Source organism: Mizuhopecten yessoensis, unplaced genomic scaffold (assembly GCF_002113885.1).
Source record: "Mizuhopecten yessoensis strain PY_sf001 unplaced genomic scaffold, ASM211388v2 scaffold9299, whole genome shotgun sequence".
In the NCBI taxonomy this organism is placed as follows: Eukaryota; Metazoa; Mollusca; class Bivalvia; order Pectinida; family Pectinidae; genus Mizuhopecten; species Mizuhopecten yessoensis.
This window is the reverse complement of record NW_018407978.1, coordinates 631148-655333: the sequence shown is the minus strand read 5'-3', so window position 1 is coordinate 655333 and position 24186 is coordinate 631148. Positions and strand designations below refer to the sequence as shown.

The 24186-nt window shown below is 37.0% G+C and overlaps 2 protein-coding genes across 3 annotated transcripts in view; one reads left to right on the top strand and one right to left on the bottom strand.

The window, feature by feature from the left end:
• Positions 1-14902, bottom strand: part of LOC110457688 (tctex1 domain-containing protein 1-B-like) — a 51995-nt gene extending 37093 nt beyond the window's left edge. The window contains exon 1 of the mRNA XM_021509048.1: positions 14486-14902. The gene's annotated coding sequence lies outside the window, so the exon portion shown is untranslated. The remainder of the gene's footprint in view (positions 1-14485) is intronic.
• Positions 14903-22991: 8089 nt separating this feature from the next.
• LOC110457703 (arginine/serine-rich coiled-coil protein 2-like) overlaps positions 22992-24186 on the top strand; it is a 15368-nt gene continuing 14173 nt past the window's right edge. For both annotated transcript variants that reach the window (XM_021509070.1, XM_021509071.1), the window contains exon 1: positions 22992-23101. In XM_021509070.1, coding sequence (XP_021364745.1) covers positions 23018-23101 — 84 coding nt within the window. In that variant the 5' untranslated portion in view covers positions 22992-23017. The remainder of the gene's footprint in view (positions 23102-24186) is intronic.

Sequence of the window (24186 nt, the reverse complement as noted above, 5' to 3'; positions counted from 1 at the left end):
GGTGGGGGTGGGGGTGGGGGGGGGCGCAACTTCTATGCGAGCTTTTAACTACCCTCCTTTGTGATCACCATCACAAGTTGACACTCTTTAAGTAGCGAGATGTATGTTTAAAGGAACTCAAAGGTGTGAACACGTTCTTATTTTCAGGCCCCACGTGCTGTTTTGTTTATATACTATAAACTCTATTGGTATAATTCACCTTCGTATTAACCTATTTAGTGCTACTCTCGAGAGAAGTATATTTGTATTAGGCTGAACATCGGAAAGCAAAGTAAATAAATACGGCAAATATTTACAGGTGACAGGTCACACAGCTAGAGTTTGTTACATGTCGGTAAACGTTTCGTTGTCAATGATAAATATTCAGTATTGACACACCGGTACTTGAAATTGTCGCTTGTGGCATTAAATTACTACGGGTGACTGTAAAGAACATGTCTCGGATTTGAGCGACCGTAACATTGGGGAAAGGGGGCTTAATTAACTTAAAAAAACAAATGGGTTATCCTATAGAAGGATAAAGGACAAAATAAAACGTAAGACACACTACGTCATACTGGTAGCCTATGAAGTACTGGAAAAACTAAAACGTCAAACTTACTACGTCATAATGTTAGCCTAAGAAATCAAGGACAAACTAAAACGTCAAACTTACTACGTCATAATGGTAGCCTAAGAAATCAAGGACAAACTAAATTGTCAGCCACACTACGTCATAATGGTAGCCTAGTTAATGTAGAACAAACAAAAACGTCAGACACACTACGTCACAACAGTAGCCTAGGGAATATTGGAAAAAATAAAAAATCAGACACACTACGTCATAATGGTAGCCTAGGAAAACGTCAGACACGCTACGTCATACTGGTAGTCTTGTTAATGTAGAAAAAACTTAAACGTCAGACAGTTAATGTAGAAAAAACTAAAAGTGAGACACACTACGTCATAATGGTAGCCTAGTTAATGTAGAACAAACAAAAACGTCAGACACACTACGTCACAACAGTAGACTAGGGAATATTGGAAAAACGAAAACGTCAGTCACGCTACGTCATAATGGTAGCCTAGTTAATGTAGTGTAGAAACAACTAAAACGTCAGACACACTACGTCACATGGTAACCTAGGGAATAATGGAAAAAATAAAAATCAGACACACTACGTCACAACAGTAGCCTAGGGAATATTGGAAAATCGAAAACGTCAGACACGCTATTAATGTAGAACAACCAAAAACGTCCGACACACTACGTCACAACAGTAGCCTAGGGAATATTCGAAGAACGAAAACGTCAGACACACTACGTCATACTGGTAGCCTAGTTAATGTAGAACAACCTAAACGTCAGACACACAATGTCATAATGGTAGCGTTGGAATATTGGAAAAACTAAAAATCAGACACACTACGTCATAATGGTAGCCTAGGAAAACGTCAGACACGCTACGTCATACTGGTAGTCTTGTTAATGTAGAAAAAACTTAAACGTCAGACAGTTAATGTAGAAAAAACTAAAAGTGAGACACACTACGTCATAATGGTAGCCTAGTTAATGTAGAACAAACAAAAACGTCAGACACACGACGTCACAACAGTAGCCTAGGGAATATTGGAAAAAATAAAAAATCAGACACACTACGTTATAATGGTAGCCTTGTTAATGTAGAACAAACTAAAAGTCAGACACACTACGTCACAACAGTAACCTAGGGAATTTTGTAAAAAACGAAAACGTCAGTCACGCTTCGTCATAATGGTAGCCTTGTTAATGTAGAAAAAACTAAAACGTCAGACACACTACGTCACGCTACGTCATACTGGTAGCCTTGTTAATGTAGAAACAACTAAAACGTCGGACACACTACGTCACATGGTAACCTAGGGAATAATGGAAAAAATAAAAATCAGACACACTACGTCATAATGGTAGCCTAGTTAATGTAGAACAAACAAAAACGTCAGACACACTACGTCACAACAGTAGACTAGGGAATATTGGAAAAACGAAAACGTCAGACACACTACGTCACAACAGTAGACTAGGGAATATTGGAAAAACGAAAACGTCAGACACACTACGTCACAACAGTAGACTAGGGAATATTGGAAAAACGAAAACGTCAGACACTCTACGTCATACTGGTAGCCTTGTTAATGTAGAAACAACTAAAACGTCGGACACACTACGTCACATGGTAACCTAGGGAATATTGGAAAAAATAAAAATCAGACACACTACGTCATAACGGTAGCCTAGTTAATGCAGAACAAACTAAAAGTCAGACACACTACGTCATAATAGCAGCCTAGGAAATGTAGGAAAAACTAAAAGTCAGACACACTACGTCACAACAGTAACCTAGGGAATATTGGAAAAACGAAAACGTCAGACACGCTACGTCATACTGGTAGTCTTGTTAATGTAGAAAAAAATAAAACGTCAGACACACTACGTCACAACAGTAGCCTAGGGAATATTGGAAAAACGAAAACGTCAGTCACGCTACGTCATAATGGTAGCCTAGTTAATGTAGAAAAAAACTAAAACGTCAGACACACTACGTCACAACAGTAGACTAGGGAATATTGGAAAAACGAAAACGTCAGACACTCTACGTCATACTGGTAGCCTTGTTAATGTAGAAAAAAACTAAAATGTCAGACACACTACGTCACAACAGTAGCCTAGGGAATATTGGAAAAATGAAGACGTCAGTCACGCTACGTCATAATGGTAGCCTTGTTAATGTAGAAAAAACTAAAACGTCAGACACACAACGTCACAACAGTAGCCTAGGGATATTGGGAAAACGAAAACGTCAGACACGCTACGTCATACTGGTAGCCTTGTTAATGTAGAAAAAAACTAAAACGTCAGACACACTACGTCACAACAGTAGCCTAGGGAATATTGGAAAAACGAAAACGTCAGTCACGCTTCGTCATAATGGTAGCCTTGTTAATGTAGAAAAAACTAAAACGTCAGACACACTACGTCATAATGGTAGCCTAGGGAATACTGGAAAGAAACAAAAACGTCAGACACGCTACGTCATCATGGTAGCCTAGGAAATGTAGGACACACTCAAACGCCAGACACACTACGTCACAACAGTAGCCTAGGGAATATTGTAAAAATGAAGACGTCAGTCACGCTACGTCATAATGGTAGCCTAGTGAATACTGGAAAGAAACAAAAACGTCAGACACGCTACGTCATACTGGTAGCTTTGTTAATGTAGAAAAAACTAAAACGTCAGAAACACTACGTCACATGGTAGCCTAGGGAATATTGGAAAAAATAAAAATCAGACTCACTACGTCATAATGGTAGCCTAGTTAATGCAGAACAAACTAAAAGTCAGACACACTATGTCATAATAGCAGCCTAGGAAATGTAGGACAAACTAAAAGTCAGACACACTACGTCACAACAGTAACCTAGGGAATATTGGAAAAACGAAAACGTCAGACACGCTACGTCATACTGGTAGTCTTGTTAATGTAGAAAAAACTTAAACGTCAGACACACTACGTAAAAACGAAAACGTCAGTCACGCTACGTCATAATGGTAGCCTAGTTAATGTAGAAAAAACTAAAACGTCAGACACACTTCCTCACAACAGTAGCCTAGCGAATATTGGAAAAACGAAAACGTCAGATACGCTACGTCATACTGGTAGCCTTGTTAATGTAGAAAAAACTAAAACGTCAGACACACTACGTCACATGGTAGCCTAGGGAATATTGGAAAATAAAAATAAAACACACTACGTCATAATGGTAGCCTAGTTAATGTAGAAAAAACTTAAAGTCAGACACACTACGTCATAATGGTAGCCTAGTTTATGCAGAACAAACTAAAAGTCAGACACACTACGTCATAATAGCAGCCTAGGAAATGTAGGACAAACTAAAAGTCAGACACGCTACGTCACAACAGTAACCTAGGGAATATTGGAAAAACGAAAACGTCAGACACACTACGTCACAACAGTAGCCTAGGGAATACTGGAAAAACGAAAACGTCAGATAAGCTACGTCATACTGGTAGCCTTGTTAATGTAGAAAAAACTAAAACGTCAGACACACTACGTCACAACAGTAGCCTAGGGAATATTGGAAAAAGGAAAACGTCAGACACGCTACGTCATAATGGAAGCCTTGTAAATGTAGAAAAAACTAAAACGTCAGACACACTACGTCACAACAGTAGCCTAGGGAATATTGGAAAAACGAAAACGTCAGTCACGCTACGTCATAATGGTAGCCTAGTTAAGGTAGAAAAAACTAAAACATCAGACAAACTACGTCACAACAGTAGCCTAGGGAATATTGGAAAAACGAAAACGTCAGACACGTTACGTCATACTGGTAGCCTTGTTAATGAAGAAAAAACTAAAACGTCAGACACACTACGTCACAACAGTAGCCTAGGGAATATTGAAAAAAAAACAACGTCAGTCACGCTACGTCATAATGGTAGCCTAGGGAATACTGGAAAGAAACAAAAACGTCAGACACGCTACGTCATAATGGTAGCCTAGGAAATGAAGGAGACACTCAAACGCCAGACACACTACCTCACAACAGTAGCCTAGGGAATATTGGAAAAACGAAAACGTCAGACACGCTACGTCATAATGGTAGCCTAGGAAATGAAGGAGACACTCAAACGCAAGACACACTACCTCACAACAGTAGCCTAGGGAATATTGGAAAAACGAAAACGTTAGTCACGCTACGTCATAATGGTAGCCTAGGAAATGAAGGAGCCACTCAAACGCCAGACACACTACCTCACAACAGTAGCCTAGGGAATATTGGAAAAACGAAAACGTCAGACACACTACGTCATAATGGTAGCCTAGTTGATGTAGAAAAAACTAAAACGTCAGACACAATACGTCACAACAGTAGCCTAGGGAATATTGAAAAAAAAACAACGTCAGTCACGCTACGTCATAATGGTAGCCTAGGAAATGAAGGAGACACTCAAACGCAAGACACACTACCTCACAACAGTAGCCTAGGGAATATTGGAAAAAGGAAAACGTCAGACACGCTACGTCATACTGGTAGCCTTCTTAATGTAGAAAAAACTAAACCGTCAGACCCACTACGTCACAACAGTAGCCTAGGGAATATTGGAAAAACGAAAACGTCAGTCACGCTACGTCATAATGGTAGCCTAGTTAATGCAGAACAAACTCAAAGTCAGACACACTATGTCATAATAGCAGCCTAGGAAATGAAGGACACACTCAAACGCCAGACACACTACGTCACAACAGTAGCCTAGGGAATATTGGAAAAACGAAAACGTCAGACACGCTATGTCATAATGGTAGCCTTGTTAATGTAGAAAAAACTAAACCGTCAGACACACTACGTCACAACAGTAGCCTAGGGAATATTAGAAAAACGAAAACGTCAGTCACACTACGTCATAATGGTAGCCTTGGAAATGTAGGACACACTCAAACGCCAGACACACTATGTCACAACAGTAGCCTAGGGAATATTGGAAAAACGAAAACGTCAGTCACACTACGTCATAATGGTAGCCTAGGAAATGTAGGACACACTCAAACGCCAGACACACTACGTCACAACAGTAGCCTAGGGAATATTGGAAAAACGAAAACGTCAGTCACGCTACGTCATAATGGTAGCCGAGGAAATACTGGAAAAACGAAAAACTATAGAAACGCAAAGTGATAACAGTAGCCTAGGGAATACAGGACAACCGAAAATGCCGGACGCACAGCGTCAACGGTTGGTTATACAGGACAAAAGGATTCGCAAAGCAAATAAATATACAATTTAAAGAAATCTTATTGTATTTCTAGTGATGTTCCAATTTATATTATAACCAATACTTTGCACATATATTGCTCCTTACGAAACAGGATCGCCGTACATTAGTCAATTGTTGTGTGAATTCACAAAGGATTACAAATTAAAATTCGTTGAATACTGCCGGCTATGAAGAGAGAAAGACTGGCAGAATATCGACATGTTTAAAGTGTACATTTTATTTGTTTAATATTTAAATTTCAGACATTCATATATAACATGGGAAAGTCGTCATATACCTTTTTAACTTACTTTCTATTCGACAATGTATTATTAATAAAATCTATTCTGTTGAAAATAATTATAAATGCATGCACAATATATTTAATCTACGTCCATAGATATGGACATGATTGTCTGAAATTGAATGCGTTAAGATGTGTATATTGGTGATTTAAAAATCAAATATAACCAGTAGGTGAGTGAAAAAATACCAGTAATATATATACATATAAAGCGACATTGTCGAGTTGATGTCTTATTATTTGTATTGTATGTATAGCAAATAAAAGAAAAAGAAGTTTTTGTCGAAGTGTCAACCACAGAACTAAATGTTCAAACTAAAATTCGATACGAAACTTGATATTTTCCGGAGAGGGTAATATTGTTGTTTTTTTGCACAATATCTGGTACCGGTTAATGTGTTATACTCCGTCAAATGCTGAAAATAATGTAGGTCACCAACGATTTAGGGCACAATGAACAAGTCTTTAGCCAGGTAGACTCTGAAATCACCGTATCATTCCCATAGATTAAAATCACAGGCATGTGCGCCTTGTATGTAAATTGTAAGATAGGAAAGTCTATTTATATATTTTTACATACCAAACGCCTGTGATGAAAACCTGGCGGAGAGAACACCCAGGTCGATTAATTCATCGGTTACCCGGATGTAAATATAAACAGAAACAAAAAGACAAGAAAAAAGTCTACAGCGGCCTTTTAAAATGTAGAGGGATGCAGCAAGCAGCGTGTACGTCTGTCATAGCGGTATATTGTTCTTTCGAGTTTATCAAAGGGAGTCAAACTGACATGCACGTGATCATAGAGCCTATGCTCGTTGTCAATTAGCATGCAAAACGGATATAAAACAGTACACAGGCACGTGAGTTTAGCCATTAAAGAGACACAAAAATAAACTTATTTACAAAGGACCTCTTCCCACTTTATTAGGGTTCCATACCGCTCCTTTTTTTTAAAATAGATTTGTATTTATCTATTAATTATATTTTGCTATTGTTTATTTTTCTTATTGCTAATCCCGAGTGCCTGTGGACTGTACAATGCTATTACACCATATCGTCCAATATGGCAAAGTCCTTTGTTTAGAAACGACCGTTGTGCCCTTTTACATGTGTACATTGTAATATGAACCACGTTAAAATCCTTTCAAATATTCTGAAGGAAATTGAAAATAAAGATGAAAAAACCCTAAACATACAGGATATAACGTCTATAATGTATTCATGTGGTAGTCTAAACGCGTCTGATAACGAGCGTGATTTAGGTAGACGGGGTATTTTAAAACATATCATGTCACGATCGCGTCGCTTTGCTAGTAACAAGTTAAATAGCATTTCAACAAGCAAATAACAGTACAAATGTCGGCTTTAAAAATTGTATGTCACTGAAATAACTAAAATATTCTCATTACCACTACGGTGAAGAATGTGTATGGATATGTGTGACAACGATCACCGTAACGAGAAAAAATCATCAATTTTAAAATGTGTTTTATTAGCGTTTTATTATGCCAAATATTCCATAATGAAATTTCACATTTCAATATCGTCAAGCTAAAAAGTTGGCAATTGACATATCAGCTTGTTGTTGTCAAGTGTGTGGAACATTGATACCTATTTAATCACCTGAAATGAATTATGGGTGAAATAACCGGGAAGTTTATTAATTATATATACTTCAAAATAAATTAGATATGGCATAGATACTATAAGCACGGTCTGTTGTATGGATATGTACAGTATAAAACCGGACTCGATAAGTTATTTGGGTAGCGTTAAAAGGAAATCATTATTAAACCGGGCAATAAATTGAAAAACAGACCCCTGTTTTTAATGACAATAAAATCTATTTCAGACGGAGATATAGCTTTAACTCTGATATATAATTTGCTGTTCCTTTCGTGTGTAGGTGACGCTTAAATCTTGACAACACAGTGATTTGAAGAACGAAATATCTAAAAAAAAAAAGCCTACATATCCTTTTTATTGACCTTGTCGTAGCCTTTACCAAAAACAGCTCTTGTGAAACATCAACATTCTCGGCTAATCGACGAGTCGTATGTCTTTACCACAGGGTATTAGATTTTACCGAAACAGAACAAGAACAGGAGAGTTAAGATAATTTGGCTCAGGACGCACCAATTTTCTTTCGTTTGCTTCAAGTCACTCGGAACTAAGGGTTGTTCCATATTTTTTTCTGGAGACACTAACCGGGAAATTGGGGAAACACGAGCGTGAAATGTAAAACACGACGTTTTATTTTAAATTTGTATGATGAATATAATCCAATCGGACACGTTTTAGAGGAGTTAAATAATATTACTGATACAAGTTCGAGCGCGGGATGATACACGTCAACCAAGTCTTTACCAAACATGAACCAATCATTGGTAGTCCTAATCTTCTGACCAAGTTTGCGTTTACTACGTAATACTATTGGTTTTCAGTGTGTCAGTTTTCAGAGTTAGGCGATAGTTACAGTCAAAACATCTATTTCACAAAAACCGCATGTTGAATCGTCTCGTGCATAGTATTACCTTGTTTTCCATCAGAACAAGAGGCATTCTTATATGGAAAACAGTAAAGAATGTAAATAGTTTTAAGAAATAGGACGTTTTGTTTAAATGACACTTGAAGCAGTATGTACAACAATGTACAACGGACAAGCAAGACAGACATATAAAGATCCGAGATACTCCGATAGTATATTTGTAACAGCAAATCAGTAACAAAAATTAGCTATAGATCAATTATTTGTCAGCTTGAATTTCCATGAAGTCCAAATTTTAGATACGATATGTTGTTCTATCTCCTAGTTAAACATCCTGTAGTGGGCAGACGGCAAAAACTGTGCCCCTTTCCGGTGTCGAATTTCAAAGTTGTCTTTAAACCTTCTTCATATATCATAAGTGTTTTCATTTCATAAATATAACCAGGCTTTAAGCTAGATAATATTATATATAATGTGGCTTTGTCGACTTTACTCGGGACACAGCATCTCTTGTAGGTATCCTTGATACAATATATATCTTTGTCAACTTGATTTACGACACCAACTCACTTGTACGTTACCCTTATCTAGAGTAAAAAAAATAGGCAGATAATTAGGCAATTAAGGATACAGATTGGAACTATCTTATAGCATGTGACATGGTGGGTATCAATAGGGAGCAGCACTTTGGTCAAAAGTACATTTGGGGTCAAATCTTACAATTTGGGTAACACCGTGTAGTGATTGACAGAGGGGCTGTTTAAGTGTAAATAGTGGTATAGGGCTATCCATCTAGCGGCGACCAGGTCAGTCATGAATGACATAGAGATAGGAACGAGAGTGTGAACTCCCCAAACCAGACAAGAGTAATTGTCATTGCCATATAGCATATATAGCAATGTTGTTTTGGTAGGCGAACATTAGATTAGAAGTAAGATTACATTATCCTGCGTGCCCAATTATATATGTACAATGGGTGGTATGGGATCATGAATAGTTAAAAAGATATGTACTATGAGTTTTGATAAAACGGACTTGCCCAGGGAATTTAGGTAATGTCCGCTCCATTATGGGGCGAACTAAGAATGTCGCGGCCACAATGCGAATTAAATTTAAAAGATTTAAGTCCACCTTTGGACTCAGCGTGTTTTGTAAAACTAGTGTGTCTTTATCAACTTTACCAAGTATGTTTATGCCCACGCCATAAAGGGGGGGGGGGGCGGGGAGGGGGCATATAGGGTTGCCCAAGGGTTGCCCATGTTCGTCCCTTCCCTTCCCGTCGTGTCCCGTCCCTTCCTGTTGCGTCGCGTCCCGTCCCATGAGCGGGGGCATTTATGTGTCTACATACATTTTCTAGTTTAATCATTTATTTTTCTCGTTGCTTAAGGTTACAAGATGATAAATATAGATTCATCTGGAAACGATTAAACAACATAAACTCCGAAGCTGTAAATCTCATCCTGCGATCCATTAAAAGGCAAGCATGTGGGTATGTGCCTGTATCTTCTACATGTAAAAAATCATAGACGTTGACAATAAATGTGTTTTTGATCTAATAGAAATGCATGTCGTTAAGTCCATTCGATAACACAAACTGTAAAACGCGTGTATATTAACGATATTTCGCCCCATGTTTTGCTGATACATATGTATATACAGCGAAATCAGCACTTTCAACATGTTTCATTGTCTACGTTGCAGAACTTTAACAGCCTGTAGACCATAAGTATCGATATCCCCATCCCTTCCACTTCCCTACCTGCAAAGTCCGTATATATGTATATTCAATGTATATTTATATATTCAACATATATTGCTCTACAGACAAGGATTAATATGCATTAATATTTATTCCAACTATCTTTTATTAAAACTTTAGTGGTCGGTTAATCTTAATGATCTTCAATATACCATTATCACATATCACCAGAAAGTGTGTTTTCCCCTCGTTCTCGTGATATTATTCATAACAATTTCCCTAGCCGCAATATTTACAGTGGCTTTCTCAACAATGGACTTAGTGAAATCCCCCTATCTGGCAAAATCATCCCGACATCGTACAATCGGCTATTTAAAAAGGTAGACATTTGCACGTATCACCCAGAGACGATGAGAAATGGGCCTGTGTGATACCATGATATTATTCACATTACTTTGTGACCGGCTTGGTGGTAAAATGAAACCGAGGCCTCAAGTATCAAATGTTTCCACGAGGAAACGAACAACTCAATTAAGAGAATTCGATAGTCTAGGTCACGTGAGTTATCTTGTAGACAATGGAATAAACATGAAAGTACATTCACTTAACATTGAATACTAGTTTAGGAATGTATTGTACCTTGGGATTCGGAAATGTTGAGGAGCAGTCTTCGTTTATCCCCCCCCCCCCCCCCACCTCCCTATACCGACTTTTCTCACCCTCGTACGTTGCATATTCCACCACAATCTACGCACATTATTTTTTTCATAAAACAGAAAGAGATCGCGAGCAGGTGAAATTCGAAGAAAGGCACCTTCATCTATGACCATATTATGAAAATGATGACAATTTCAGATTTTCCTCTTTTTGCTGAAGATGTTGTCTACCTCTGTGATGCGTTTCTCTTGTGCGATCGATTTTGCTTCTGTTTCTGCCTCCTAGATGTTGACACGTTGATTGTCCTCGTAGTTCTGGTGCGATTCACGCGGTTCCGCTTCTTTATATGTTTGACACGCTTCATCCTCCTCCATCGTTCTACAGGAACGTGCGGTTGCTCGTCCTCGATGACCTTCTTCATTTCCAAATTTGGCTCTGTCTTATACTGCTTCCATGGGTGTCACATGTCTGCCCTCTATGCGTTTTTCTTCGGGTTCTTTTGTCACATGTGGGTTTACGGGTATCATGTAAGGTTTCTTCGACTACATGTTTGCCACACCACCTCAAGTGTCACTGTCACGTCACCATCCAGTTCCCTGTCAAAGTGAAAGGTCTCGGAAGGTGTACCGTGAAATCGTAAGGCTGGTTATCGGAATGCACGAACTGTGTGTGAAACTTAAAACCATGCGGACGCTCATCCTGTCGTCGAACGAATGGATTACTTTGTGCAATACGACGTCTTTTAAACGTCTTTATCCACGAATTGAATTTCTTTGGCCGGTGCAACCAAGACACCGGGACTTCCGTTTTACCTTTCACTTTTCTCTCCTTGAGGACCTTGGCAACCATACAAATCTTGTCCTCTTCCCTGTTGACTTTTTGTAATTCCTGTTCGTAATGCGCCCCATCACGTAACAGAGGTCATAATTTGTTCAATGCCTCCGCCAGGAATCGAACCTGGGACTTCTGGCTGACTATTCTAACGCTCGACTGAAGGAGCAAAAGAGAAAATCTCGCTAGCCGAGTCGGTAGGAGGCGGCTAGTATTATATCAGGGTAACAATTATAACGACAAAGTACCTCGTTATAAAGACTAAATTAAAACATATCTATTTATGCGTATATTTTTATTTAGATGATTAATACTTCATCATTGCTTCACCTTTGTTGATTGCAATAGGACTGACCTAAACAAAACACGTTTTTCATTAATTCTCATATTAACGATGCTATGTATACAGTACACTTAGATAGGAAACTTTAAATCTTACCACTTCGCATTTTATCATATCCTAGTTTAGGCCATGTAGGGACGTGTTCGTTGATTTCCATAGATAATCTTAATGGTTATTTACGTTAACTAGTTCAGCCGAGATTGTCATGTATTGTTACGCGGTTTATTACCTGGCGTGCCCTGCTTTCCATTTCAATAGCCTTAAGCATGGTATAATTTATGAAAATTGTACGGAATCACTTTTAAATTATAGCCTGGGTATTACGCTTGTTTATCATATCCCTGAGCATTCGTATTCGACACTTAGTTTTGTAGGGAGCCGCGGTGGCCAAGTGGTTAAGGCGCCTAACATTCGGCTACAACTAGCCCTCCACTCCTGGGTCGCGGGTTCGAGACCTACGTGGTGCGGTCGCCAGGTACTTGCCGTAGGTCGGTGGTTTTCACCGGTAACTCCGGCTTTGCTCCACCATCAAAACCTGGCACGTCCTTAAAATGACCATAGCTGTTAATAGGACGTAAAACACAAACAATGCAAAACAAATCCTAGTTTTGTAACCTATTTTTGCTCAGTTAATATATTGATAATAAAACGCATCGCGAAAAAGGCAACTTGTTTTGATTATATCTTATCTAACTCGCAGACATCTGTCACCCTGAGAAAATCAAGATTTTATCGAGGATTCCCTCAAATATGTCATAGCAAAATTAAAAGCGCGCGGCTATCTATTTGATTGGTCTTAGGTAAAAAAAATCCTGGCCAATCACTAGGCTGATGCTTGTTCTTTGAAGATTACAGAGGAGCGACACCCGACTTCAAAGCCAGAGAGATTTACCGTTACGCCACCGCGAGATTCTTTTGATGTACATCAATGGATCAAATTAGCCATCTCGTCTCGTCCACAAGGTGCTGCACACTGAGCCTTCGATTTTTCAATGACATTTTCCAGGGAGAGAGCGAAAGTGAACGTTGTCCCTCGATATCGAGGATGGAGAACATCCTATCTTGTAACATGTGGTATAGTTTAACCTTTCAACAACACACGTACATAGAATTACGTATACATGTCCTTTGGAGATCACTGTTATCCTGATTTGACGACCCTCCATTACTTATTATTGTGATACCTACATCGTATGACTGAATACTAAGACTGAATACTCCATTTATATTTAAGAAAGGCAAGTGTTTAAAGTGTTCGCATGGGAAGTGTGACTGTGGTCTGATAATGTTCCCGGTATCATAGCTTTCAGTGATCTTCACACAACTCCTGGAGGAGACATCATAACGGGGCTAAATGTGGTATACTCCTTCTAGAGTTGTTAGGGTATCTTGTCGTTCATATGCATGTTGGTATTTTTGCGGTTCTTTTCTTTCGTAAATTCGCTTGTTTTAGGGTTTGAGGGTTTGGAATGTTAACAATTGGTACGTCCTAATTGGGTTTTGGCTGGTGACATTGTGGTCCACATTTTAACTCAGTATTGAGAATGTTGACATACGGAATGAGACCCGTTTTGTTTTTTGATGTTGACATTGTTTTTTTGTTTTTTTTAAACAAACATGTGAGTAGCATTCTCTGTTTATTGTGTTTGTCGTGCATAAATGAAATCATTCAGTTGAAACTGTTCAAGTTTAGACATCAATTTTCAACTCGATGTGTATAATGTAAAATAGAAAAATACGCATCTATGATACAACTTCAACACCCAAAACTAACATCGAATGTTTACCTAAACATCCAAATCACAAAACCCTGCTTAATTGGGGGTTTCCTCTCTGTGTTCTTTAACATGGACAGTGAGGATACCAAAATCAATCCGCGGCCCCAAAATCAATCCGCGGCCCCCATTTCAATACTTTGGATCTATTTCTATTCAGCGGTGTCGCCCTAGACACTCCTTATCATGTGACATAAATTGTTTACAGGATGCCAAACTCCAAACAAACAATAAAGTCATCATATTCCCGAATCCTCGTGTCTGTCCAGAAGCCCATGACACGTTCAAGGTTGAGAACAGTTATATTTAAAATTATATTATGTGATTTACTTATGACGCCACTGCAATTTTTATAAATATAAATATATAGACATATCACACTATTACTTATCAATAATGAAATAGAACCTAACATTGTTCATCAATTACGTCGTGTTACAGAACAGATTAATTGTGTATATATTAATTCTAGTATGTATTTAACAATAAATATTTAATGCAATACATATTATTTCTGTAAAACGGAAGTCATTCAATGTGCTGTCTATAAAATTAAATCATGAAAGATAAACACAAGTCAAACTTACCTTTTATCAGAATCCCTGTCACACAGAAGTTAATCTTTAAAACACACCTGAGCGAGAGTGATCTTCTCACCTGACCAAAATTGACTATATCATGTATGTAAGACCGTCTGCGGATTTGTCTGGTCGGAAGTTCTGTGTATACAAATAACGCTCTATTTACTATTACCTTCCCTTATTGATCGTCGCCCGCCGTGTGTAGATAAGCCACAATGATCGATACCAAGGTCCTACACATATCTTATTGTGTCCACTACCCGGGCCTACACTCTCACCCTAGTCTATATATCTTATGCCAGGTTACATTATTTTCTCATTGTATACCGTATATAGGTATATTTAATATTTCCTTTATTTAAAAGAACTAAACATCCGTTAGAACGTTTATATTTGTAGGATTTCATTCTATATCGAAAGTTAGAATATTTTGTTCAGTGGTTCATGGGCTGTTATGTGTGTATCGTCCCGCGGGCGAATATTCACACAGTCACTTTACCTATATCTTGTTTACTTGTTTACGAGACAAGTTTGTTCCTGTAGCTCCCGGAACTATCTAATTTAGCCAGGCTAAAACCTTTTATCTACATTTCATGTACCAGTAGATGTAAATTGGGTAAGATTGTCATAAAGAGTTTGATATGCACCATTGCACTCGCGTCTTTACAGAAATACTGTAACCGTTGACATTTCCACTCGTGCCCTTTACATGTATCGTCCTAACGTTTAATTAGTTTTGCGGTGTAGAAAATGCTGCCTGTCAATGCATTCGCCCGTGCTTATTTAGAGCTGATTTAATGAATACAGAATTAGCAAAATATTAGCACATCGTAACAAAAATGCACTTTTACAGATTTACAGAACGAATTACAGAGTCTTTTGAAAAGATTAGCACGAACAAGGTGTGTAACGGATTTCTGTATAGTCCCCCTGTCCATATATTATTTACAGTAATTAAATTACCCAATAATTGAACACACGCGTTGGTTTAAATGTAGTAGGCTATGCCATACATATAGCAGAAGCTATCTCGTTGTGTTGTATTGCACTAAGACCAGTAATTATTATCTTATGAACTTGGTCCATTAACTCCCACCTAAATAAGATTATGACAAATTAACAAATATAATCTTTCTCCACCTTTGCGGGTAAGACAGAAAGTTCACAACCGAAGGGGTTATTTTCCTAAATGTCTAGCCCGAGACTTTTAAGAAACCTACACCGAAAGGTAATTTCTTCTGCATCATGTGTTTCTATAAATAAAATCTATATAATACATATATAAAAGGGAGGATGTAACAATGTGAAAATGTTAGGCTGTGATAAAATGTTTTTGATCAAATTAAGTGTTGCGCTGCGTATGTCGTACTGTTTGGCTATAAATGTGTTGTGTGCATTTTTGTACACGTGAGTCTGTTGTCACATGTCACTTGTCTTACCTTTGTTGCGTCCATATAAGGTAATTGTTCTAAACATAGGTGTTCCCTCGTTTTGGTCAGTGGTCAGTCCAGGTGTCTTTGTTACATGTTTCGGCGCGTGTTTTAGTATTCATTCAGACAGAGCTAAAGGGTGGATGTATATTATATCCAGGAGTTTCAGGTCTGTTTCCAGATCTGGTATGTACGACACAAAGATGTGACAAAGTCTTATTCTTTAAATGGTTTATGTTAAATTATTATATCAATGAGATTTTGGACAAAGTAGCATTCATTTTATAGTGAAATTGTACCTTTTATAAAACTATCAGAATCTTGATCTCACGTACATGTGTACTCAATCAATACATAGATAGCTCTTTTAAAAGTCATGTATATGTTTGAATCCACATGTAAACTGTGATTTACATATATCTTTTACAGCGATTACATACAGTTTTCTATAGAGAACGGACCATACAGATACAGATCATTCTGTGTAAACCCCTGACCCACAGTTGGGGTAGGTATTTTAATATTGAATATGATAATGTAAAAGAGTGCTAATTGATAAGGATAATTGTATTCAATATATGTATAAGTAATTTCTACTATTGATTATGATGAAGTCAGTCATTGTAAAGTTTATGTATTATTCTTATTTAGAATAACCTATTGTGTGTGAACGTATCAAATATGTATGCACTGAATGTACATCGTGTTAGGAATTATATGTAAGCGCTGTGTTTCATTTTCAGCTATCGTGCCTTTATTTAAAAAAGGTGATAAAAATGACCTCAATAACTATCGGGGTATAAGTCTATTAAGCTGTCTTGGGAAAGTTTTTACTGGTACAGTGAATAATCGATTGCTTTCATGGGCTAACACAAATGAAATTATTTCTGATGCACAATTTTGATTTAGTTTTGGTTATGGAACTTTTTGGCTTTACATTCTTTAATTAATAAGACATTCTCACAAAATAAAAGACTATATTGCTGCTTCGTCGACTACAAGAAAGCTTTCGATAATGTAAATCGATCTAATCTATGGCTCAAACTGTCAAAATGTGGTATTAGAGGTAATTTGTTATCAATCATTTTAGAGTGTTAAAATTTTGGTTGAAATTAGTACATAAATATATAATGATCTTATGGAAAGGTTAAATGTTAGTGATACATATAACTGGTTGAGAGATATTAAAAATGAACTGTATACTATGGGACTGGGTTATATTACGGACACTCAGGTGACAATAAATGTAAAATATGCTTTGGATATTATTAAACAAAGACTTTTTGATTGTTGTGTACAAGAAATAAGGAGTCAGATAGCTGAATCAACCAAATGTAGTATGTATAGACACCTTATATGTGCATAAAGTTTTGATATGAAAATTTATCTCAGGAAACCTATCCAATTCAAGTACAGAAAAGTCATTACGAAACTCAAAATGTCCAGTCACCAGTTGGAAATTGAGCAAGGTAGATATATAAATGTACCAAGGAATCTAAGAATCTGTAAATTATGCAATTCAGATATTGAGGACGAATACCACTTTGTGCTTAAATTTCCATCTTTTCAGATACTTAGACATATTCACATGGGAAAATATTATTGGTCAAAACCCAGCATGTTTAAATTCATCAGTCTTATGAACTCTAGCAATATATCTGAATTATGCAAATTTGGAAAGTTTCTGCACAAATCATTTATGTTGAGAGAGAATATGATGTATGAACCAACAACAAATGCGTTCTCCTTCAATACATTATTTTTATTAATTTTACTTTAACTAGTATATCATTTATGATGTACATTCATTCAAATACATGCCATGTATTTGTTTACACATGCAAACTGCCGCCCTGGTAAGCATGTATTGTATTTGTATGGATTGTAGTAATATCCTGTACCTATAAGTTGTAAACGTTTGGAAAATAAAATGAACATGAACCTTATGTAATCAATTGTATTGTGTCTTTGTGGTTTTTTTTGTTTTGCTCCACATATTGTGGAAATAAACATGTGAACCAAGAAATCTGCGTCGACTTAACTTTCATTCGACTTTACATGTATGCTCTTCTCCAATGAAATGTTCTATTGGGACACAGTTCGTGTTTCGCAATCAGATTGTGCTCCTTCCAGTGCATTGAATACGGTTGTAGACTTATCAGGTCCGTCGCTTATACTTCGACTGATTGTAACTGTAGAAAGATCAACGTCACCCGTGACGACATGAATCACCCTTTTTTATTTTCAGACATCATCTACAAATATAACATGACGAGGTCGAGCAATAGTCCGAATAAACTATCTCCTTATCAATTTCTATTCTCCTTATCAGTATAAATTCCGACATTTTTCAGTTACCTTATAAGAAATTATTGAATCGAGAATTTTTGAACGATTTGATTATATACAATCAGAGCTGTATGCAGAGTTCATCCGAGCTAAGACTTAAACTTGGTCTGTTAACAAAGACGCTCTCTTAATAGATTATCGTTATATAGTATGGTAAAATTACTTGTGGGGATGAGCAAATGGTGTTTCTTTAAAGGAGAGAAGTGCTCATTATGTGCGGTTTCTCAAACGGATTCGACTCTACCATATTAGACTTATGAAATGGTAGTTTGCTTATCTCCAACGAAATAAACCTATTAAATTGTAATCTAATTCTGCAGTCGATAACTTCATTCTTGAGTCCCTATTCACTTCTTACATGTCCACAATAGTCTCGTAGTTGTTCAGTTGGTCAATGAATGAATCAACGGGTCAATGGGATGCAGTATGTGGTACTATAAATGAGTTTCCATTCAGGGCATTGGGTTTCATCTCGGGTCTGATGCAGGGATTCAAGATGTTTTCCCTTTCGTTTTACCGTCTCTTTGGTTCTAGTATTTTTATATCAACCTAAATTATTGGGTGTTTTTTGTTTATGCGATGGTACAAGTATACGTGTCCTATGATTTATGTTTTATTTCTATGGTACTTTGTATTAACAAGATCTAAAGCGTGTGAAGACCCGGCAATCGTGGACAAGTCCTGTATGCTACGTGTATGAAAAATATCGCTAGATCTGAACCTTTTACAGAAAATCGGCAGAGAGGACATTATGCTATCAAACTTTATGGATAACGACAGGTCATCAAATACGGTCCGTTGTTCCTTAAACCAGGTTGATTGAACACGAACTTACCCTCAATCTGTCAGAGCCAAATTCGAACTTCCTCCTTGAAGCGTCAGCAATGCTTTCACGAAAGACTAAAAAGAGAAAAAGAAGATAGCTCGAAGGAAAAGAGCCATGACATTACATTGTACATATATTGATATATGCATATATTTCATAAAGATATTAGTGTCATAATAATATTTTAAGTAAAATGTGATTTTTTATCATCCCTGTTTTGCACCTGTTGTTTTTTTTATAAATTGTTCTTATGATATATGGTATTTTATGTTCACTGTAACAGTAAGTTCAGACCTCACTCGAATAGAAATCAGAACCAGTCAATACTTACTGGATATGTAGTGTCCCTTTTACAGATATATGTGTATGCAGTTTCTCTCATACGGATATAGAATAATATTTATAGGTTACTGTACGCTTTCAACTTCATTTTACACAAAAGTGGAGCTGATTTATTCACTGTTTAACCATATGTATGCATTTCGTCATCTCACTGCCTCTGCTGATAACTGGTTTTTGATCAATGTGACTAGTTCCTGTATACATGTGCACGTTTGACAGTATAATTCCAGCCTTCACGCCACTTTCTCGTACTTTTCTATACTAATCCGGCGTGGGATTCGTTTTTTAATGTGTGTTTTCTATAAAAGCTCTTTAATGTATACAACCTGAGAAAAGCCCTCTCCCGTACTCCTTTGACGTTCAGTATGATTTACATAATTGATTTACATGTTCGATTTTACTGGTATAGTTTGGGGTTATCATTACCTTTCGAGCACACACAGATATCAGGTTACAAGATACAACATCACGGTACGCCTGCACAATTCCTTAATGATAGTGAAACATCGATAGAGAAGTGTAGAGAAAATATGGCAAAGAAATTTATTTCGAGCTATATTAGGTCAACAAAAATGCTAAATATCATAGCGATAAGATAATCAATACATACTATCGGTTCTATACAATAAGTACAGGTAGGAGCCGGTGAAATATCCGTTTTCTGTGAAAGAAGTATGGAGAATATTAATTGAGTACCGGTAAGTAGAACGTGATTGACATAGAGTTGTTAACAACATTCTTATCAAAACACGTACTACTGACTGAAATATGCAGGAAGATAATTTAGATTGGGTGAAAATGTTATAAGACCCCGTCATTGTTACAGAAAGTGACTCTAGGATTGTACCTTATTCGTTCGTTCGTCTTTCCGTCCTTTCGTTATGAAATACATTGTCCACGACATATATCCTTTACTTTATCATCTATGTTTTTCTAATGTTCTTAAAGTATGCCATCATGGCATTTATTTGCAGGTAGATTTCAGAACCCTCACTTCCTTTATTCTTGTTGCCACGTTTTTCACAAACGTTAACATAGCTTCACCGATAAGTCATAGAAAGATGAAATAGCGGTACGGTGCAGTGTCATTCATTTTTGGTCCATTGCTACCAAATTTTGAAAGTGCAGTCATCGTGTGTGTCTTCGTTTTTCTTTCTAGAAACAATGTGATACATTCTACTGGTTGATTTCTTAATGCCGAGGTCTTTTTAGCAGTTGTACGGTCCATTCTATACATACTTTACTCATAAAATGATTAAAAATTAACCAGCATTCCTATATATGTTATTTAAAATTCATATATTTAAGAGGTTTTACGCACCATCCCTTCTGTTTAAACAGAAGTTTAGACCATTTTTTTTTTATTTTCACTTTTTTGGCCCCTTAAGGCAAAATGTCAATTCGACCGAAAATAATAAACAGTGTACAAGTTATATGACACATCAAATACCTTCACAAATGTCGTTTGAACTCCACGTCACCGTTATGTACAGAAATGAGCAGTCTCCAACGTAGTAGTTAAGTTCAAAATATAGACCATTGTCTGAGTTATTTTTCCAAAATATTCCACATCTTTCCCATGCTTGGTAGATTTGACTTTGCTCTATTTGTGCCAGCTTCGAGTTCATAATACCCGGGTATGGATATCGAGCCCGTGTCTCTATCATTAAGATGAATCAATTTAGCCTGCATGAAGATAGTTCTTTCCATATACCCCTAATTTGAAGGTTCCGAGTAGTGCACTAGTATTTGTTGGCCAGTACCGTTGCCTTTCATTCCCTTCTCGTGCTCATTGACATCCTCGATACTCCAGTGGTCAAATTTACTTTCGCTCTCTGAACCCTTTGAATATGTCGCACCGCCTTGTGGATGAGACAAGAAGACTAGTTTGATCTTTTGATGAACATCAAAAGAATCTGTCGGTCGCGTAACGGTAAAATTGTCAGACTTGGAAGTCGGGAGTCGCTCCTCTGTAATCTTCAAAGGACAGGTTTCAGCCTTAGCGCTTAGTCAGTTTGTTTTTACCTGAGACCAATCAAATAACTAGTCGTGTGCTTTCAACTTTGCTATGACATATTCCTGGGGTGCAGAGAGCGTATAAATTAAGTGAGCGTAACCACTAGCACCCGTTCCGTCCCTTGTACTGCTATTAACTGCAATGTCCCTTTGACTACTTTTAGTGCCTTATTCTGAACTCCTTCCAATTAGCTGCCGTTATCCTATTAGCTGGACTCGTACTGTTGACGTGTCCGTAATATCAGCAGGATAAACTGGTAAAGTAGGGTAAACTGTCTTGAGTAACATAATGTTTGCGCCTCCATTGAGCAACTGATAAATATCAGTCATAAAAGATGATATCACTTGGTTAAAGGGAGACAATCCAATATCATGTGTAGTTCTCTTACAGGAATAAATAATATAAATAGATAATTTGTATGATTCTAGCATAAAACAAATTACAAGTTGTATTGGTATAGGAAGTATTCAGTGTTACTTTTATCGTACTCGAAATTATATTTTTGATTAACAAAAAATAAGTTACTAAAATAAGTATCTAATTTTTCAACTTGCATGCTGTGCATTTGGGACATGGGAGATAACTCTTACACTTATCCGCTACGTTTCAGGCATATATGATTTGTCATAAGTAGAATAAGATATTACAAAAACTATATTTGAACTGTAAAATATTTGACTCAGCATTGGTGGTGAAACTAATCTGAAATACCATGATATGTGGCACAATCTATCTTACGGTTTTTGAAACATGTACAATATTTCATTCAATTTTACAGCCAGGTTAGGATCGTGTTTCAAAAAAATTAGGAAATGGTGAAAATACATGATTTTTAAAGAAAATTCTCAGGCTGTGGGGGGTCTTCAAGCCCCCTCCCCCAGCCCCCCTGGATCCGCCACTGCTCAGTTATTTCTGTTTATTTAACTACTACATATCGGTGATGTTTGTAGTTCAGACATTGGTGAAGGTATTTAATTGTAAGTAAAAATCTGCAACTGAAATTGAAAGATATATTTGACCCCTGTGGCCCTGGAAAGAGGGTCAAGGTCATTTCCCACAAACTTTGTTGGGACATATCACAGGAAACTACAATCCAAATATATTATGACTACTAGCCTTCTGGTTCTTCAGAAGAAGTCGTTTGTAGTTTTTGCCATATTATTTTTTGCAATTTGTTGAGCTCCATCCAGAGAGCTATCGGCTGTTAACAGGTTTAAGGTGGAGTTGACGAACGCAGTATGGCGACAAAACCAACCTGAACTTTGTAATTTCATAGATGAAAATAGACGCCTAAAATAAAAGTAACTTAATACTCATAACCGACGACCACTGTCAAACTAAAAACAACATAAACCAAGAAATCAAATTCACAATCAATTTATTGCTGTGTATATCGTCGTTGTTCAGTTTTTGAAAATGTTTCTTAAATTGCTCAACGTATTTATTGTTAGCTGGTTCACTTGAAGTACTAAAGTACTATGTTAGCTGGTTCCCTTGAAGTACTTACTACTTGGTTGACGTACGATTGTAACGCGTCGGTCATCCGGGCATTTGCACAATAGAACACGCATTCCATGGTGAACATGGAGTTTCTAGCAGACTATGGCGAAGACGCTGAGAATTCCAGCAACAGTCTAACTGAGAAGAAAGGAGAGACAGTACGTGTTAAAATAATAACCAATTTTATTTGACCATCATATTTTCAGAGTGTGTGTGTCTTGTATGGGTAAAATAATGAAAATATATAACCGGGAAGTTTTACAAAATGGCTGACTGAATTTTATGCCAAAATAAGGCACGAAGATCACATTATTCTAGATCGAAATGCAGAGTCAATCATTTGTTAAACAAAATCTATACGATTTAAAAGGTATGTTTAATAAATATTATGGCATCATTGAACGAAAGAGAAATTCGCAACCCTTGTACTTGCACCACGATTTTCGCTTTGGGCCGAGCACAGGGGCACGAATTCCAAAACTACTATTAGTATTGATCTTGTTAGGCTTTCAGTCGCTGGGTACGATATATCCCAGACAATATTAATAGTAGTTGCGTGACCATGTGGGCCGAGCTATCATCTTGATACCAACATAGTACTGACGTTTCTATGAAGATTTAATTTACATTGTATACGTCGTAACGACGGGAGAGATAATACATGTTACTTATCTTTGGTTAGCTATGCCCAACTAATTTTTTTTAAACCAAAAGTGATTTATTTCTTGTCATTTTCCTAGAGACTACCATAACCTGATTACAAAACAGCAATCAGAACCATGTTATCTTCAAAATTGGATTTTTACGAATTTTTTGAAATCGTGAAATTTCACAATTGTTTTTTAGCATTTTCCTGAAAACAATCAAAAAAGCGTACAAGGTCAATAACATGGTAAATATGGGAGAATTTGTTTTCTCTTTTTTTACCACAATTTCAGAACCAATCTATTCTATTGTAAAATGAAAGATTTCCATGCTAAATATCACCCCTCACTCCGGAGATGATGCTAAAATGTTACTTCACAAAGAGTTACCTCCCGTTATATATAATTACAAAACACAATAAATGGCATTAATAATCTCATTTAATTATATATATTGATGCACCAGTCTCAGTGGTAATTACACATCTTCTTTCTTATCGTTCGCCTTTACACTTGAATACCAGTCTCCTCAACAAATCTGGTGGTCTTCTGTGCTAAGGGCATCCACTGGTCCACATAGCTTTTCTTTGAGTGGTAAC